This window comes from Lithobates pipiens, unplaced genomic scaffold, assembly GCF_037356315.1.
Source record: "Lithobates pipiens isolate NorthernLeopardFrog02 unplaced genomic scaffold, aLitPip1_a1.2 Scaffold_1, whole genome shotgun sequence".
In the NCBI taxonomy this organism is placed as follows: Eukaryota; Metazoa; Chordata; class Amphibia; order Anura; family Ranidae; genus Lithobates; species Lithobates pipiens.
In genome coordinates this window covers 137,379,275-137,399,364 of record NW_027507685.1, presented here as the reverse complement: position 1 = coordinate 137,399,364, position 20,090 = coordinate 137,379,275, and the positions used below count along the sequence as shown (strand labels likewise).

Genomic DNA, 20,090 nt, shown 5'->3' with positions numbered 1-20,090 from the left:
GGGGGTGGCTGGTGTCGGTCCTCCACACTGTAATGTGCAGGGACACGGTGATATAAAGGGAACTGCACTGTAAAGGGGTACTGCAATGATTACAGCGCCCCTTTACAGTGCAGTCCCCTTTATATTACAGTGTCCCAGTCCTATTGTGGCCATACAACGCTAGTACTGTCTGTCTCCTATTGTGCCCACACTGCCCAGTGACACTGACCTGCTCTCTTTTTGGTGGTGCAGTGCAGCATGGTTCTCTCTCTGGTGGTGCAGGAACAGCATGGCTCTCTCTCTCTCTGGTGGTGTGGTACAGTGTGGCTCTCTCTGGTGGTGAGGTGCAGTGTGGCGCTCCCTCTCTGGTGGTGCAGTGCAGCATGGCTCTCTCTCTCTGGTGGTGCAGCGTGGCTCTCTCTCTGGTGGTGCAGCGTGGCTCTCTCTCTGGTGGTGCAGCGTGGCTCTCTCTCTGGTGGTGCGGCGCAGCGTAGCGCTCTCTCTCTGGTGGTGCGGCGCAGTGTGGCGCTCTCTCTCTGGTGGTGCGGTGCAGCATGGCTCTCTCTCTCTGGTGGTGCGGCGCAGCGTGGCGCTCTCTCTCTGGTGGTGCGGCGCAGCGTGGATCTCTCTGGTGGTGCTGGGGCTATTAGTTCCCCAGCACAGTCCTCTCTTTCATTTTTTATGTCTCCTGTAGTAGCTGCTACAGGCACTTCTGTTTGTTTCCAGGTTTTTCTCCCCCCCCCCAGCAGTGTACATGCTGGGGAGTGTAGTCAGCTCCCTGCTGAAAACAATTGGGCTACCTTTCTCTGGGACTACATTTCCCATGATGCCCCTCTAGGTCTCTGATTGGCCCTCTTTTGTGGCCAATGGTGAGGGAAGCTTTCTCCTCACATGTGCTGCCGACAAGAGAAGGGGTGGGCACGAGCGGGGGAAACGTCTTCACAGCAGCCCCGCCCCTTGCCTCACCGTGCGGACACCTTGGCTGGAGGAGAAGCAGCCCCTGGGATCAGAGAGCGGAACTGTCAGTGCGGCGCTGAGGCTAAGCTGTGTGTGAGAGAGACACACAGCTCAGCCCATGCAGCCGCCAGTTCCGCCGGAGGAGACACAGAACGGCCGCATAGCGGTAGCAGCGAACGGCGGCCACGGCCTGTGTTAACCATGTTCAGGTCGCGTTCGCCGCTTACCTCTCGCTGTGCGGCCTAAACAGCAACATTCTTTGGAGCGGGCGGCCCCGACCCACTGGGCAAATGCCCGGTCTGCCCTATGGCCAGTCCGGGCCTGACGATGACTGAACACATACCCCCATTCTTCATATGTCCGAAGACCCCAGAGGAAATGTTGAAGACAGTGCTTTTCAGGGAGGTATTCTATCTGTCAGAAGTAACCCATCATCTCCGTGACCTCACAGGAAGGGTAAGTATACTTTAAGCCTTAGCTATTTCGAAGGGACAAAATCCAGGTTAGAAAATAAAATTTCACATTCTTACCTGCACACATTCATGTAGATCAGGAGTCTCTAAATGTTTTAAACAAAGGGCCACTTTTATTATCCTCAAGACTTTCAGGGGGGCGGTCTGTGACCGGTGAGAGTAGAAACTGCCCCAGTAAGAGTGGAATTAACAACATCTCAGGCTTGGTAGCCAGTGAGATCAAAAAACATTACATATTGGGGGTTACTGCAGAGTGCATAATCTGGTGCAACTCTGCACAGAAACCAATTAGCTTTCAGGTTCCATTGCCAAAGCTTAATTGAACAAGCTGAAGATAGAAGCTGATTGGCTACCATGCATAGCTGCACCAGATTCTGAGTGGTGCTCCAGTTTTAGTACATCTCTCCAGTGCCCTATCTTTTATATCAATAGGAGGAATAGTGCCCCATCATTAGTATTAGTGGGATGAATGTTGACCATTATTGGAATTAGTGGGAGGAATGGTGCCCCATCCTTGGTATTAGTGATTAGCACCATAGCTTTAATGTCCACTATGTGAGCTATTTTTATCAAAGATATGTAGCAGTATAAATTGTGACCAAAATTTATGAAGCTAAATTGAAAATTTGCTTAATTTTATAACAGGAAAAAAATTTTTTTCAACATTTTCAGTCTTTTTTCATTTATAGCGCAAAAAAAGTAAAAAAAAAACACACACCAGCCATCATCATTATACTGCGGAAGGTTGGCTCTATTGTGTGAATCGCCGTAGCTGTACGTCGGTTTGTACAATAGATACAGTGGGAGCGTGCATGTGCCCAAGGCGCCAGAGCTGATGCACGTGACCAGTGGCCGCGATGTCCGCCAGCCACTCGCGATCGCTCCACAGAGAGCCAGAATGGGGATCTGTCAATGTAAGCAAACATATCCCCATTCTGACAGGGAAGTGGAGAGAGATCGTCTGTTCCTAGTGATCAGGAACAGCGATCTCGCTCCTCCAGTCAGTATACTCCACCCACAGTTAGAAACACCTCCCAGGGAACACATTTAAACCCTTGATCACCACTAGTGTTGACCCCTTCCCTGCCAGTGTAGTATAAGGGCCTGTCTGATTGCACACAAATTGAAAGTGTTTAGATTTGACCTCATATTATATGGTTTTGGTAAATCTATAGAAGAAAATTGTATAATGTATGGCCAGCATTATACAGTAATCAGTGCATTTTTATATCACTGATCGCTGTACAAATGTCACTGGTCCCAAAAAAGTGTCAAAAGTGTCCGATCTGCCTGCTGCAATATTCACAATCCCACAAAAAAATCGCTGATCACCACCATTACTAGTAAAAATAAATAACAACAATAAAAATGGCATAAATCTATCACCTATTGTGTAACTGATTTGCGCAAACCAATCAATATACGCTTAGTATGATTTTTTTTTACCAAAAATATGTAGAAGAAAACATATTGATCTAAACTGAGGAAGAAATTCGTTTTTTTAATATTTTTGGGGGGATATTTATTCTAGAAAAAAGTAAAAAATATTGCTTTTTTTTTCAAAATTGACGCTCTTTTTTTGTTTATAGTGCAAAAAATAAAAAAACACAGAGGAGATCAAATACAGCCAAAAGAAAGCTCTATTTTTGGGGAAAAAAAGGACATAAATTTTGTTTGGGTACAATGTAGTGCGACCGTGCAATTGTCAGTTAAAGCGACACAGTGCGTATCGCAAAAAATGGCCTAGTCATTAAGGGGGTAAATCCTTCCGGTCCTTAAATGGTTAAATTCCACCAAAAGAAAGCTATATTTGTATGAAAAAAAGGGTAAAAAATGTATATGGGTACAGTGTTGCATGAGTAATTGTCATTCAAAGTGTGAGAGCGCTGAAAGCGGAAAATTGGTCTGGGCAGGAGGGGAGTTTAACCACTTAAGGACCGAGCCTCTTTCTGAGATTTGTTCTTTACAAGTTAAAAACATTTTTTTTGCTAGAAAATGACTTAGGCCGCGTACACACGGGCGGACTGTTCGCCCAACTTAGTCCGCTGAACAGTGTTTCAGCGGACAGTCCGCTCGTGTGTGGGCTTCAGCAGACTGTTTCAGCGGACAGTCTGATGAACAAAGTTTTTCGGAATTTCCATAAGACAGTCCGCTGAAACTTGGTTTCAGCGGACAGTCCGCTCGTGTGTAGGCTTGTTCGACAAACTAAGTTTCGCGCATGCTCAGAAAGGATTTACACGGCGAAGGTTGCATTGCAGTGTATTGGACGTCGAATTTCTCGTCCCGTCGTACGTGCCGTTCACGTCATCGCGCACGCTTTCAGCGGACTGTTCGTTCATCGTGTGTGGTCAAGTCCGTTCATGCAAATTTTGAGCGGACTGTTTGTCGGATTGTTTGACGAACTAAGTTGGGCGAACAGTCCGCCCGTGTGTACGTGGCCTTAGAACCCCCAAGTATTATCCATCTTTTTTTTTCTAACACCCTAGAGAATAAAATGGCATGTCACGCTTCAAAATTGCGCTCATGGAATGGCAACAAACTTTTACCCTTAAAAATCTCCATAGGCGACATTTAAAAAATTCTACAGGTTGCATGTTTTGAGTTACAGAGGAGGTGTAGGGATAAAATTATTGTGCTCGCTCTACCAATTGTGGCAATACTTCCCATATGTGTTTTGTGGTTTTCCTATACGGGTGCTACTCACTTATGCGTTCGATTCTGCACGCGAGCTTGGCAGGATGGGGCACATTTAACATTTTAAAATTTTTGTTATTATTTATTTTACCTTTTATTTTTTATTTTTACACTGTTCTTTTTTAGAAAAAAAAATTCACTTTTATTCCTATTACAAGGAATGTTAACATCCCTTGTAATATAAAAAAGAATGACAGGACCTCTTAAATATGAGATCTGGGGTCAAAAAGACACAAATATGCACTAAAAAAAATCAAAAATGGCCCTTTAAGAGCTAAGGGCGGAAGCTGCCAACGGCTCCGGTAAGCGTCGGAGGGCATCTGAGCGCAGTGGGAGCCCTCTCCCGCTGCCGATAAAAGTGATCGGAAACCAGACCGCCCGCCGAAGAAAAGGATACCAGGGTTATGGCAGCTACCATGGCTACTGCCATAACAAAGATATCCCTCTTCAAAGTTAGGACGTATATCGGCATGCGGCTGTCCTGAAGTGGTTAAAAGAGAAGTATGGGTTTGTTTATTTTTCACCATTCATACTTACCTAGGTGGATCTGTCCCCTGGCGGCGTCTTCACTGAGAACCGAGCCATCAAACATCGCCGATGGCTTGATTCTCACAGAGCAGAGAGATGCTGCCTGTCAATCAGCAGCTCTCCTTCTGTGCACCTCCACGCTCATTGGAGCGCTGAACTGTGGAGAAGCGGGGAGCTAAAAGGCTGAGACACCTATCAGTCCAGGCACCTGGCAAATCCAGACTTCCAGAGTCGGAATGACACGGTGCCTGGACTGATCTTGGTGACGTCAGCAGAGAGAAGACTTCAGACCAAAAAAGGAATCCCAGGACTGCAAAACTTATTGCAGTTCTGCATACCTCCCAACATTTTCAGATGGGAATGAGGGACACCTACTAACAAATGTATGTAGGCATAGAACATGCCCCCTGCCACACCCCCTCAAAGGAGAATTAACCAAAATAATGGTTAATTAAATCCAGAAGGGCTTGTATTTACCACTACTATTCCTTTATATTGGCTTTTAAAATGTACAAATGCAGCCATTTAGAAATTGGATGAAAGGTTTAGTGCCGGGAAACACTTTTTGGCGGCGTACACACGCGGGGACTGTCTGCCGAAACTAAGTTCGTCAAACAGTCCGCTCAAACTTTTGAATGAACGAACACGCCCACACACGGCACTTTTTGAGCGGACAAATACGGCAAACTTTGTTCGTCGTACTAAGTCCGCGCAACTTTTGAAATGAGCGGACTCGCCCACACACGAGGCAACAGTCCGCTCATTTCGAGCGCGTGTGCAGGTAGGCGGGGCCCGTGACGGAGACGTCGCGGGCTCCGCCGCCTGGAATGGACTTAAAGGGGAACCCCAACGCCGAAAAAAATCGGCGTGGGGGTCCCCCCAAAGTCCACAACAGACCCTTGTCCGAGCACGCTACCCGGCCGGCCAGGAAAGGGGGGCGAGCGAGCGCCCCCCCCCTCCTGAGCCGTACCAGGCCGCGTGCCCTCAACATGGGGGGTGCCTTGGGGAAGGGGGGGCCGCGCGGCCCCCCCACCCCAAAGCACCTTGTCCCCATGTTGATGAGGACAAGGGCCTCTTCCCGACAACCCTGGCCAATGGTTGTCGGGATCTGCGGGCGGGGGGCTTATCGGAATCCGGGGGCCCCCTTTAATAAGGGGGCCCCCGGATACTGGCCCCCCACCCTATGTGAATGAGTATGGGGTACAATGTACCCCTACCCATTCACCTGTAAAATAAAAGTACCCAAAAAAAAAACACAACACACGAGATAAAATATTTTATTGCACAGCTCCGGGGGTCTTCCGTCTTCGGGGGTCTTCTCGCCGGACTCCTCCGCTATCTTCTTGTAGCTCTTTTGCTAGCGGAGGAGTCCGGCTTTCTTCCTCCCCGCCGCCGGCCTCTTCTCCCGACTTCGGGGGTCTTGTCCCCCTCTTCGGTTCTTCTGCCGGGCCACCGCGCCTTCTTATAGCTCTTTTGCAGCCGGTCTTCTGTCCCCGCTGTCGCCGCTGTCGCCGCCGCCTTCCGTTCTTCTTCTTCTTCTTGTTCTTCTTGTTCTTCTCCAGGAGATGTTGACACGTCGCTCTCTCCGGCCGGAATGCCAGAGCCGCGCTGAGCGGCCACTTATATAGTGACAATGGGGCGGTGTCACATGGTATATGTCACATGGGTTGGTCACATGGGTTGATGTCACATGGGGACTATGACATCGTAATGGGGCGGGGTCACCATGTGACCAACCCATGTGACATATGCCATGTGACACCGCCCCATTGTCACTATATAAGTGGCCGCTCAGCGCGGCTCTGGCATTCCGGCCGGAGAGAGCGACGTGCCAACATCTCCTGGAGAAGAACAAGAAGAAGAAGAAGAACGGAAGGCGGCGGCGACAGCGGCGACAGCGGGGACAGAAGACCGGGCCACCGCCTGCAAAAGAGCTATAAGAAGGCGCGGTGGCCCGGCAGAAGAACCGAAGAGGGGGACAAGACCCCCGAAGTCGGGAGAAGAGGCCGGCGGCGGGGAGGAAGAAAGCCGGACTCCTCCGCTAGCAAAAGAGCTACAAGAAGATAGCGGAGGAGTCCGGCGAGAAGACCCCCGAAGACGGAAGACCCCCGGAGCTGTGCAATAAAATATTTTATCTCGTGTGTTGTGTTTTTTTTTGGGGTACTTTTATTTTACAGGTGAATGGGTAGGGGTACATTGTACCCCATACTCATTCACATAGGGTGGGGGGCCGGTATCCGGGGGCCCCCTTATTAAAGGGGGCTCACGGATTCCGATAAGCCCCCCGCCCGCAGACCCCGACAACCAACGGCCAGGGTTGTCGGGAAGAGGCCCTTGTCCTCATCAACATGGGGACAAGGTGCTTTGGGGTGGGGGGGCCGCGCGGCCCCCCCTTCCCCAAGGCACCCCCCATGTTGAGGGCACGCGGCCTGGTACGGCTCAGGAGGGGGGCGCGCTCGCTCGCCCCCCTTTCCTGGCCGGCCGGGTAGCGTGCTCGGACAAGGGTCTGTTGTGGACTTTGGGGGGACCCCCACGCCGATTTTTTTCGGCGTTGGGGTTCCCCTTTAAGTCCATTCCAGGCGGCGGAGCCCGCGACGTCTCCGTCGCGGGCCCCGCCTACCTGCACACGCGCTCGAAATGAGCAGACTTCCCTCCGAGCGGGAACAGTTTGCTCATTTCGAAAGTGGCCTACACACGGGCGGACTGTTCGCTCAAACCAAGTTTCAGCGGACAGTTTTTCGGAATTTCCGAAAAACTTTGTTCGTCAAACTGTCCGCTGAAACTGTCCGCTGAAGCCCCACACACGAGCGGACTGTCCGCTGAAACACTGTTCAGCGGACAAAGTTGAGCCAACAGTCCGCCCATGTGTACGCGGCCTTTGAAAGATAAAAAGTGCATTTTATATACAACTTTTATAGATCAAACCAAAATGAGAGACAAATGAGGGGGAAAGAAGGACAGAGGGACATTGCTACAAATCAGGGACAGTTGGGAGCTGTGCTTCTGTGACCCATAGGAGAAGTACAGCCAAACAAGCTCAAGCTAGACTTCTCCTTTAAGTGCCCAGTAGGCAAGTGGTTAAATATTATTTTGTTCATTTGTTAAAAAATGGCCAAAACTGGCCGAATGTTTTACAGATTGGTGTTAATCATTATTTTCTCAGGGTTATATGTTTTGGGGGGTACTATGTATTAAGGGGGGGACATCTGTGGTGCTCTAGTCCTGAACCATGCCATTGATGTGCTAGGCTATATAATAGAGAATACAAATGTACAGCAGACCTATCATAAACATAAACCCAGTTATTAAACCTGTCACCATGCAGCCTAGATTCTTTACATGCAGGAAATGTTATACTCATATAAGATAAATGTGGGCTTTAGTTACAAATAGAAATTCCTGTGAAGAGTGTGGTTTTTAAACCACTTGCAATGTTTCTTTTTGTGTTAAACAATGAAATGTTTTAAAGGTCATACAATGTGACAATTGTCTGAAGATAATTATTTAAAGTGGACACAAGGTTTTTTACCTTAATGCATTCTATACCCCCTCCCCTTAATACTTACCAGAGCCCCCTCTTGATTCAGCGATATCCATGAGAGCCTTGTCTCTTCCGGGACTCGCACTCCTGATTGGCTTTTGGCAGCAGCGAGAGCTGTCAATCACATCCAACCAGTGAGCCAATCAGGAGATGGAAGGGGCGGGGCAAAGCCACAGCTGTGTGTAAATAGATACCACCAAAAGAAAGCACGCTTGCTTGGGTGCCCCCCAGCAAGCTACTTGCAGTGGGGGAACCTGGCAGGAGCGAGGAGCAAGGAGCGCCAGCTTGGGGCACGAAAAGACGAGGATATAGGTTGCTCTGTGCAAATCCACTGCACAGAGCAGGTAAGTATAACATGTTTGTTATTATTTTTTTTATTTTTTTTAAAACAAGGATTAATATCACAGGCTAAAACTGGCCATACACTAGTAGATTTTGAAACAAACGTACCAGTACATTTGATAACTTGACAAATGTCTTTTTTTAAATTTTGTTTGCATGTAACAGAGGTAAAAAAATGACGATCTCTAAAGCAAGCCATAGATGAATTGATTTTCTGTCCTTCCAAAGAAAATAGCTTGGTTTCCCCCATCAACACAGTCAGTTTTGATGGGTGAATACCTTCCACAGCTATATTGTATTTTGCTGGTGGGGGGCAAGGAGAGCCTTCCCGGCGGACAGAATACAATGATTACTGCTACCTGCTATAGCTGCTGCCAGTAATTGCATTTAGAATAATCCGACAGGCTGGTTGTACCCAAGTCAACTGATCGACTTGGGTACAATTAGACTGTCCATACATCGGCTGAATTTTGATCTATGTATGGTTGGCTTAATCCAGATGCAGTGCCAGGACACACAGCTCTCCAAGGACCCACAATGGGTTGGTGAAGGACCTCTGCCCTCTGGGCCTCCTTTTCCCTGCCACTCTGACTGGAATTCCTCCGCTGAGGATTCTGTTGGCTGGTGAGTACCTGAACCCCTGCTGTGCCTACTGCTGCCTGTCCGGGTTGTGCCTGGATTAATGACCTGTGCTATGGACTTAAACCCTGCTGTGCCAGACCCCTGTCTATCCTTGCTGTCTGCCCAGCTTGTTGCCCTGTGCTAAAGACCTCACCCCTGCCATGCCAGACCCGTCTATCATTGCTGTATGCTCGGATTGTTGCCCTGGACTAAGGACTTAACTCTTAACTTAACTTCTGTCCATGTTTGCTGTTTGCTAATGCAGCTTCCTGGGATGGTGTGGTAATGATGCTGCACTGCTTCTGAATTCAGAGCAGAATTTCCACTCTTTGACTTTGATATAATGGAGTGGGGGACTCTGATGTGAAGGGGGCTGATACTGATGTGATGAGGGAACTGTGATGTGAAGGGGACTCACTGATGTGATGGGGGACTCTGATGTTAAGGGGAAATGCTGATGTGAAGGGAGGACTCAAAGAGTTAGTGACATCTTCATCCAGTACACATGTTGGTGTAATGAATTTAGTTATAAATATAATTCTCGAAAAGGTGCCTTGCGATTTTGCAAAAAGGGTGCTATGACAAAAGAATGTCGACTAAACGCATACAGCCTGGTGGTGGAGCATGCATCTCCCCCCCCCCCCCCCATCTGAACCATACCAGGCCACATGTCTTCAACTTGAGGGGTCTCCTGGCAAATATCCCCATATTGATTATATCAATTACTCTCTCAATCCTGGCTTGGTGGTCGTGGAGTCTGTAGGCGGGGGACATAATGGAATCTAGAAGCCCCCTTTAAGAAGAAGGGGTCTCCAGATACTACCCTCCCCTCATATGTGAATGAGGAAGAGATACATCATACCCCTACTCAAATCCCACAATAAACATTTATTGTCAATTACATCATTCAGTTATGTAGTTTTGTGTCAATCAAGATGCCCAATACCCTCCAAGTCGCCAAAAGAAACAAAAGCCACTCAACAACACACGCCTGGTCCCTTTGTTTCACTATTTCTTAATGATAGGTTTGGTGGCCGACAGCAAGTACTGGTATATACAAAGGAGTAGTGTCTTTCAGGTGACATATATGGTCAATGACATCACAGGGATCCCACAGGATGACAGGCATCATGACTGATGTGACTCTACATCACTGGAGATCATGATTGTTGGTGGATATGCATCGTGGGACATTTTTGTTGGGGTGCTCCTTTTATTAAAGGGCTTATCAAAAACTGTCTGGGTGCTTTTTTTTTTTTTTACCGTTCATATTTTTTTTTTGAAAGAGTAGAACTTTGTATCCCCTACCAATTCACATTGGGGGAAGCCGGTATTTGGCGGCCTCCATATAGTAAAAGGGGGTCAGGCATCTAATGCCAATAGGGGAAGCTGGAGAAACAGAAAAACAGGGAGAGCTAGCTGGAGAGGATAAAACAAAGATCTGTCAACAGTATTCCCTTCTGACCTATTTTACTGCACTCAACAATAGGTTACTAAAGCACAAAAATTCTTGTATGACAGAATAAAAATTCGGAAGTGATATAATGTATTTGTAGTGTATTTTTGGACGAAAGCTGTACTGATTAAATGAAAATCGCACGATCTGGTATCATGAGAAAAATTTTAATTCTGGCCCTTCAGATAATTTTGGATGAAAGCTGGGTACTAACAATCAGATTACCGTATATACTCGAGTATAGGCCGACCCGAATATAAGCCGAGGCCCCCAATTTACCCCCAAAAAAACTGGCAAACTTATTGACTCGTGTATAAGCCGAGGGTGAGACATGCCTGTCCATCCCTGTGTGTGTGTCCGTCCATCCCTGTGTGTCCGTCCATCCCTGTGTGTCCGTCCATCCATCCCTGTGTGTGTGTGTGTCCATCCATCCATCCATCCCTGTGTGTGTGTGTCTCCATCCATCCATCCATCCATCCATCCCTGTGTGTGTGTGTCTCCATCCATCCATCCCTGTGTGTGTCTCCATCCATCCACCCATCCCTGTGTGTGTCTCCATCCATCCACCCATCCGTGTGTGTGTGTGTGTGTGTGTGTGTGTGTGTGTGTGTGTGTGTGTGTGTGTGTGTGTGTGTGTGTGTGTGTGTGTGTGTGTGTGTGTCCAGCCTACCTTTGTCCCGAGCCTCCGTCCCGTGCCTTGCCTCCTTGCCTCCGTTCCGTCCCGTGCCGTGCCTTGCCGTCGTGTCGTGCCTTGCCTCCGTCCCGTCCCGTCCCGTGCGGTGCCGTGCCGTGCCTTGCCTTGCCTTGCCTTGCCTTGCCTCCGTCCCGTGCCCTCTTCGGCGGCCATTGTAAAATTCAAAAGCCGCGCCTCCTCCTTCGCCTGTTATAGGCGGAACACTGAATTTCCCAGCAGCCTGTGTTCCGCCTATCACGGACGTCGTATCATCCTCGTCCGTAGTACGAGGATGAGCGGATGCCCGTGATAGGCGGAACACAGGCTGCTGGGAAATTCAGTGTTCCGCCTATCACAGGCGAAGGCGGAGCCGGAGGCGCGGCTTTTGAATCAGAATGGCCGCTGTCTGTCTGCTCGACACGCTGATCGAGCGGGCAGACAGCGATGACTCGAGTATAAGCCGAGGGGGGCACTTTCAGCCTCAAAAAAGAGGCTGAAAATCTCGGCTTATACTCGAGTATATACGGTATCATACGATCGCTCAAAAACGTTTTTTTTTGGACGATATTCTGATACTTATTAGGTGGAGAATTGCTTATACTAATCAGTCATTTGTGGGTGAAATAAGTGAAGTCCATATGTAGGATTGTGTTTTGACACCACCAGAAGACTTAAAGAAACTATCTTTGGGCATCATAAAGGAAATCTCATTAAATGACATCCTCTTACATATGAAATTAACCACTTAAGCCCCGGAAGATTTGGATGCTCAATGACCAGGCCATTTTTTGCGATTCAGCACTGCGTAACCTTAACTGACAATTACGCAGTCATGCAACACGGTACCCAAACAAAAATTGACATTCTTTTTTTCCCACAAATAGAGCTTTCTTTTGGTGGTATTTGATCTCCTCTGCAGTTTTTATTTTTTGCGCTATAAACAAAAGAAGAGCGTAATTTTTTAAAGGCAAATCCACGTTGCACTGCAAGTGCACTTGGAAGTAAAGTTGCTGTAGATCCAAAGGGGACATGCAAAGAAAGTAAAAAACAGCATTTTATCTTGCACATGATTGGATGATAAAATCAGCAGAGCTTCCACTCATTTCAGATCTACCCCCTAGATTTAGAGTGACTGCACTTCCAAGTGCACTTTCAAGAGCACTTCTAATGCAAAGTGGATTTGCCTTTCGTAAATAGCCCCCAATATCTTTTACTTTTTGCTATTACAAATATCCTACATTTTTTTTTATCAAAAACATTTTTTTTTACCTCAGTTTAGGCCCATATTTTTGGTAAAAAAAATCACAATAAGCATATATTGATTGGTTTGTGCAAAACCATTGACAATTATACAGCGATCAGTGCAATAAAAATGCACCGATTACTGTGTAAATGTCACTGGCAGGAAAGGGGTTAACAGTAGGGGCGATCAAGGAGTTAACTGTGTTCCCTCAGTGTGTTCTAACTGTAGGGGATGGGACTGTCTAGGAGGAGAGAGAGATCAGTGTTCATACTTGGTATGAACACACAATCTGTCTCCTCTCCCCTGAAAGAACCAGGATCTGTATGTTTACACACAAAGATCCCGGTTCTCGCTTTGTCACGAGCAATTGCTGGAGCCGGGCGATCATCGCACCCATCGGCTACTCGCATCAGCTCCGCGGTCCTAGTGGACAAAAGGCGAAGAGATGTAAGGTAACGTTGTTTCGCCCAGCCGTGCCATTCTGCTGCAGTAAAACTGCGGTGGCTGGTCGGCAAGCGGTTAAAGAAAAAGTTCTGGTTCAGCTAATGCTTGGCTATAAGTCTACGGGATAGTCTAGCTCAATATATGAACAAAGATTTTCAAATTAAAAGTCCTTATAGCTAGCTGACATTAATTATTCTTAGTTATTATCAGTTTTCTAATAAGTATGCACAACAGAAGCTTAATTTCAGACTCTCTCTTTAACCTCAGACATCCCACTCTGAGCAATCAAAAGGGGCTTTTTACTCTTCTGACTCCTTCAGCCAAGTTGAGTGAATGATCTCTCCAAACAAGTGTTTTTTCCCCAAGAAGGCAGCGTAGAGTAGATTTGTAAATGTGTGTAAGAGTCCATTCACACAGGGGCAACGAGACTTCCAGCCCGACTTTGGGAGGCAACTTGGACACGACTTGAGTGTGAATCACAGCGCGACTTGGGGCAACTTACAACGCAACTTGAAATTGCCTCCAGGACAGGGGACTATGCCAATGGCCAATCACATAATAATCAGCTCTGTGGGAGGGAGGGGTTTGCCTAGAAAACGATTTTTACTTCCTGTAAAGTTGCTTCAGTCAAGACAGGGGATCAGACTTGGAGGCGACTTCCATTGAAATCAATGGGTACAAGTTGCCTAGAAGTCGGATTGAAGTAGTACAGGAACCTTTTCTGAAGTCGGAGCGACTTCAGTAGTGTACATTAAGATGGCTCTCATTCACTTACATTGATTTGATCATGTAGAGTGACTTGAGGCGACTAGGGGCGACTTGGGGCAACTTCAAGTCGGATCCAAAGTTGCCCCTGTGTGAATGGACTCTAAAGGAGAATAGCGTTGTGTCTGTTGGCTGCATATTAAAGTACAGAGAGAGTATTCTATTGTAATGGTTCATTTTATTAGACCAGAGTCAGGCATCCTCGACAACCCAGCTGTTATGGAACTACAAGTTCCATGAGACATTGCAAGATTCTGGCAGCCACAGCCACCTTGTATTAGACAATGATAAATAGGTAAAGAAAACATATAAAAAAACCACAATACACCTCTTGTAAAGTACATATCTACCCATTCTGTTGGTAGACAGATTCTACACCAATAATAGTCAAGAGCACCTGATACAACGGCGTGTGATAAAATCATTGAATACTTTAAAATGTCTTTAATATATTGCTTATAGAGACAAATCAAGTTCCAGGTTTTATTTGTAGTGCATATTAATAAAAGTATCTGTTTGCAGACAGCAAAGAAACTTTTTTTATATGGAAGGTCCTATATGTCTACTCAAGGCTGCAGAAATGAACAGTTAGTATGGTTTCATAAATACAGCTCCTTTATCTTGAGTAAGGACTGACTCCACCACTGCTTCCAGCGTTGAGCCGCCAGATTTTGTTGCTTCTGCTCCTCTATGATGCTCGCCAATGCCAACTCTGCGTCCTGCAGGAATTTCTATAGAACAAAAAAAGGATGCTATTAGGAATCCCTTTCAAACATGATCCATTTTAGAGTGCAATTGTCATGCTGAAAACATAATGTAAAAGGAAATAGGAACATGTATATGATAGGCACAATGCTCCATTTTTGTAATTATGAAGATTTTAGTAACAGGCCGGGTTAACATACAGTGCCTTGAAAAAGTAATCATACCCCTTGACATTTGCCACATTTTGTCAAGGTACAACGAAAAACATAAATGTATTATATTGGGATTTTATGTGCTAGACCATCGCAAAGTGGCACTTAATTGTGAAGTGGAAGGAAAATGATAAATGATTTTAATTCAATTTTTTTTTTTTTTTACAAATAAATGTCTGAAAAGTGTGGAGTACATTTGTATTCAGCCCCTTTTACTCTGATACCCCTAACTATAATCTAGTGGAACCAATTGCCTTCAGAAGTCACCTAATTAATAAATAGAGTCCACCTGTGTGTGATTTAAAATCAGTGTATATACAGCTGTTCCATGAAGCCCTCAGAGGTTTGTTAGAGAACTTTACAGCAACAACCAGCATCAGAAAGGCCAAGGAACACACCAGACAGGTCAGGGATAAAGTTGTGGAGAAGTCTAAAACAGGGTTAGGTTATAAAAAAATATCCCAAGCTTTGAACATCTCATGGAGCACTGATCAATCCATCATTCCAAAATGGAAAGAGTATGGCACAACTGCAAACCTACAAAAACATGGCCGTCCACCTAAACTGACAGGCGGTGCAAGGAGAAAATTAATCAGAGAAGCCATGGTAACTCTGGTGAAGCTGCAGAGGTCCACAGCTCAGGTGGGAGAATCTGTCCACAGGACAACTATTAGTCGTGCTCTCCACAAATTTGGCCTTTATGGTAGAGTGGCAAGAAGATTGTTGAAAGAAAGTCATAAGACGTCCTGTTTGCAGTTTGAGAGAAGCCATGTGGGGGACACAGCAAACATGTGCTCTGGTCAAATGAGACCAAAATTGTACTTTTTGGCCTAAAAGCAAAGCCCTATGTGTCGCGGAAAACACATCATCCCCACCGTGAAATATGGTGGTGACAGCATCATGTTGTGGGGAAGCTGGTCAGAGTTGATGGGAAGATGGATGGAGCCAAATACAGGGCAATCTTAGAAGACGTGTTAGAATCTGCAAAAGACTTGAGACTTGGGCAGAGGTTCACCTTTGAGTAGGACAACAACCCTAAACATACAGCCAGAGCTACAATAGAATGGTTTAGATCAAAGCATATTAATGTGTTAGAATGGCCCAGTCAAAGTCCAGATCTAAATCCAATTGAGAATCTGTGGCAAGACTTGAAAATTGCTGTTCACAGACGCTCTCCATCCAATCTGACAGCTTGAGCTATTTTGCAAAGAAGAATGGGAAAAGCAGCGTATTGACTCGGGGGGGGGCTGAATACAATTGCACACCACAATTTTCACATATTTATTTGTAAAACATTTTGAAAACCTTTCAAGGGGTATGAATACTTTTTCAAGACACTGTATATCCAGCTGCGGTTTGCAGCCCAGGGTCCGGTGCGTTCCTGTTCACTGGTTCAGTTGAGAATAAGGTGCAAATTTTTGCCGGAACCAGACCCGAATGCATGCAGGACCATTTTGGAATGTGGACCGCAGGCATCCCGGACATGTGTCTCCATTGAGAAAGATTCACACTTGCATGACATGCGAATTGGATACGGGGGAAAAATCCGCATCCAATTTGCACATATGTGAACCCGGCCTAAAGTAAAATTTAGCAGAATAAGCTCCCGTAGCTGAGTTTTGGGTGTTCTAATAAGTTGCTTTATAGAAAGCTTAGTATAACCTGCAGTGATGTTTTGAGGTGCTGAATGACAACTGGTCCTATCACACCTATAGGCTTCCCCACTCTTTTCAAGAGTTATAGAAATGTTCTGGCTGGCGGTACATTTTCAAAATAAATAATAAACAAACCAGGTAGGACGAGTCTCTGGTTTCAACTGTGGACACATGGCTCAGTGTAGTCTTGGCGGTGGTCACAGATGCAGTGGACATGACATCAGTTATGTTGCTGAGCTTCAAGTCTACAGAATTCTTGAGACTAATTCCTGGCCAGACCCTAAGAAACAGAAGCCATACAGTATAAAGAATACAGTTTATTTTATCAGCCAAGAATATCATGATATTTCATTTCTATATAAGAAGACAGAACTTTCATACAGAAAGCCATTTCTGTTCTATGAGAGAAGGATGGCTGTCCTATGTCACAGCAGTTAGCAAGAATGGTGTAGCAAAACAGGTTAAAGCAGCTGCAATGGACGTTTGTTATATTTACAGATTCTACAGGTACCACCTACAATCCTAAAACATTATATCATAGTGCCAACAGTTTGTGCAGTGCTTTACAACATGAGGGCAGACAGTACAGTTACATTACAATCCATACAGGAGGGATCAGAGGACCCTGCTTTTTAGAGCTTACAACCTAGAAGGGAGGGTCAAGTGAAACAAAAGGTAATAACTGTGGGGGATGAGCTGATGGAGAAAATAGACATACAGTTGTTAGGTGTGGGTAGGACAGGCTTATTTGAAGAGGAGGGTTTTCAGAGATCGTCTAAAAGCTAATAGGGATTGGAGATAATCAGACAGATTGGGGTAAGGAGTTCCATAGGATTGGAGAGGCTTTGAAAAAGTCCTGGAGGTGAGCTTGTGAGGAGGTGACAAGGGAGCTAGAGAGCAGGAGGTCTTGAAAGGAACAAAGAGAACGATTAGGTTGGTATTTTGAAACTAGGCAAGTGATGTAGCTGGGGGCTAAGTTGTGGATGGCTTTGTAAATAGTTGTCAGTATTCTGAACTTCATTCGTTGGGTGAGCGGAAGCCAGTGGAGCGATTGACAGAGAGGAGTAGCAGATACAGAGCAATTGGTAAGGTGGATGAGTCTGGCAGCAGCGTTCATGATGGATTAAAGAGGTGATAGACTATGTAGAGGTAAGTCAGTGGGAAGAGAGTTGCAGTAGTCGAGGTGAGAGATGACCAGCGAGTGAATTAAGAGCTTTGTTGTGTCATTGGTTAGAAAGGGGTGTATTTTGGAGATGTTGCAGAGGTTAAGGCGGTAAGATTTGGACAGTTATTGGATGTGGGGCTTGAAGGAGAGTTCAGAGTCCAGTACTACACTTAGGACCTTGGCATGCGAGGATGGGGTTATAGCTGTGCCATCGATTTTGACAAAGAGATCAAGGGAAGGGGCACGTGGGGGAGGAAAAATTCTAAGTTTGGTTTTGGATAGATTGAGTTTGAGGAAGTGGTGTGACATCCAGACTGATATATCTGTTAGTAAATTAGTGATACATGAGGAGACGGAGGGAGTGAGCTGAGGGGTAGAGAAAGAGATTTGGGTGTTGTCAGCGAAGAGATGGGATTGGAAGCCATGGGAGCTATCAGCTGACCCAGGGAGGTGGTGTAGATTGAAAAAAGGAGAAGTCCAAGAACAGAACCTTGGAGGACTCCAACAGAGAAAGGAAGAGGAGAGGAGGAAATAGAGTTGTAAAAAACGCTAAGATGCTGTACTACTTAAAGATAAGTAGGAAGAGAATCAGCGAAGAGTAGAGTCACGGGGACCAAAGGCGTGGAGTTTTTTGTGGAGGAGGGGGTGGTCAACCGTATTAAAGGCAGCAGAAAGGTCCAGGAGTAGGAGTAAAGAATAGTGTCCATTGGTCCATTATACTTAATAGACTGAGGTTCCTTTCTCACGCCTCATGATCTCTCAGTAACATAAACTACTGATTATGTAAGTCTAAAACTTGTTGCAGTGGTAAGTACTGTCGTTCACTGAATGCTTTACCTGCTCCCACGCTCTATCAGTGGCTGGTACTCTGTATCTTCCAGGGGAAGGCCATCTTTCTTGCGTCTAATCAGTGTCAGCAGCTTCTCCTTTGGGATTTCCAAATCTGCAAGTTTTGATTGTCACAATTTTTAGGTTTGGGTTATTGCAGAATCTAGTCTACATTGCAGTGTACTCAAACTGGACATTAAAGGGTTAGTTCAACTTTTCAGAAAAAATGAAAAGGTGAACTAACACCCTACAGCCTCCCCACCCCTGGTCCCTGCTATACTTATCTCCACGGGTGATGAGCTGTCAGTACCCACACAGCCAGTGTAGCAGTCTGAGGATTTTCCCTTCTTTTTACTGGATCCTGGGACAGATCAGAGCAATGTTCTGTGCAAGCACTGACCAATCAGAAATGCTCTGATCTATCCTGGAAGCTTTTCTGAAAGAAGAGTAGAGATTTTAAATCTCTGGACCACTACATCAGCTGCATAGAGATTGGCAGCTCAATGCCCGCAGAAGTAAATACAGTGGGGATCAAGGGGGTGGGGAGGGTGTTAGTTGCACTTTTAAGTGTCTGTCAGGGCAAAGAAAAAATATTCAGTATGCTCCTGCAAAATGTGCACATTTGCCAATGTTTTATCCCTTTAAAAAAGCTGTGCAAAAAATCTAATGAGCTCCTTACCTCCTGTTTTTGCTCAAAACATCTAAATCTAAAAGAGTGTTATTACCGAACTCCTTCTATTCCCCTACCCCGCTCTGTCCCACTTCAAATACATACATTGATTTCTTTGCCAACAAAACAATGGCGCTGTCTTGGTACCCAAGAGCCTGCCCACACACTGTGGGTATAGAAGGAGATCCAATCGAAACTAAGGTCCCATTCACTGCCCCTGCAAGAATTCCAAAAGCTCCTTCCCGCTATGCCTCTCCTTTCTGTCCTGTATGTATCATTGTCACTCACAGGCTGGTAGGACATCGTCCACAGTCAGCACCTCATCCAGCTCCAGTAGGATACTCTCTGCAAGTGAAGCCAAGGAAGTGACAAAACGCTGAATGCTCTGCAAAGCACAGTCCTGAAAACAAGAAGATACTAAGTATTTTTTCATTTACATATATTACCATTTTTATAAACATTTATTTCTTACAGTTCCTGCAGTCTTTAATCATACATAACAGACATTTTTCCAATTTTTCTGAAATGAGGAAGAATATAATAGGCCTAAAAAAATATAAAAATAGACTACATGGCTATTAGGTAGTGGATGTGTACAGTTTATTTTTGGAGAATAATGAACATCCGCAGACACCCGCTATTGTCCACCTCCGCAATTGTCCGATTCTGCAGACGGAGGAAAATCCTATTTTTCTATCCGTCTGCAGAGCGGATGGGATGAACACGGACAGACGGTTGGTGCTCATCCGATCCCCATAGAGGAGAGCGGAGAGCTGACAGGGCGGTTCCGGCACAGTGTGCCGGGATCGCCCTGCCCGCCGTCGGCTCAGCGGGGACAACGGAACGATCCCCGCTGAGCAAGCGGATCATCACGGGGCGGATTACTGATCCGTCCCGTGTGAAAGGGGCCTAACATGTTGTTGGATCTTGACACCCCAGTGAGGCAGCGAAGCCAGGTGGGTGCTGGACTTCCTCGAGCGTTTGAGCAGTTGCGCAATAGGGGGAGATTTACTAAAACTGGAGCACTCGGAATCTGGTGCTGAACTGCATAGAAACCAATCAGCTTCCAGGTTTTATTGTCAAAGCTTAAATTAACAAGCTGAAGTTAGAAGCAAATTGGCTACCATGCACAGCTGCAC

The 20,090-nt window shown here is 46.1% G+C and overlaps 1 protein-coding gene across 1 annotated transcript in view; it reads right to left on the bottom strand.

Moving 5' to 3' along the window:
* Positions 1-13,880: 13,880 nt before the first annotated feature.
* Positions 13,881-20,090, bottom strand: part of CCDC180 (coiled-coil domain containing 180) — a 125,623-nt gene continuing 119,413 nt past the window's right edge. The window contains exons 34-37 of the mRNA XM_077477372.1: positions 19,240-19,351; positions 18,291-18,396; positions 16,424-16,568; positions 13,881-14,447 (exon numbers count right to left, since the gene is read on the bottom strand). Of these exons, the coding sequence (XP_077333498.1) occupies positions 14,316-14,447; positions 16,424-16,568; positions 18,291-18,396; positions 19,240-19,351 (495 nt within the window). The 3' untranslated portion in view covers positions 13,881-14,315. The remainder of the gene's footprint in view (positions 14,448-16,423; positions 16,569-18,290; positions 18,397-19,239; positions 19,352-20,090) is intronic.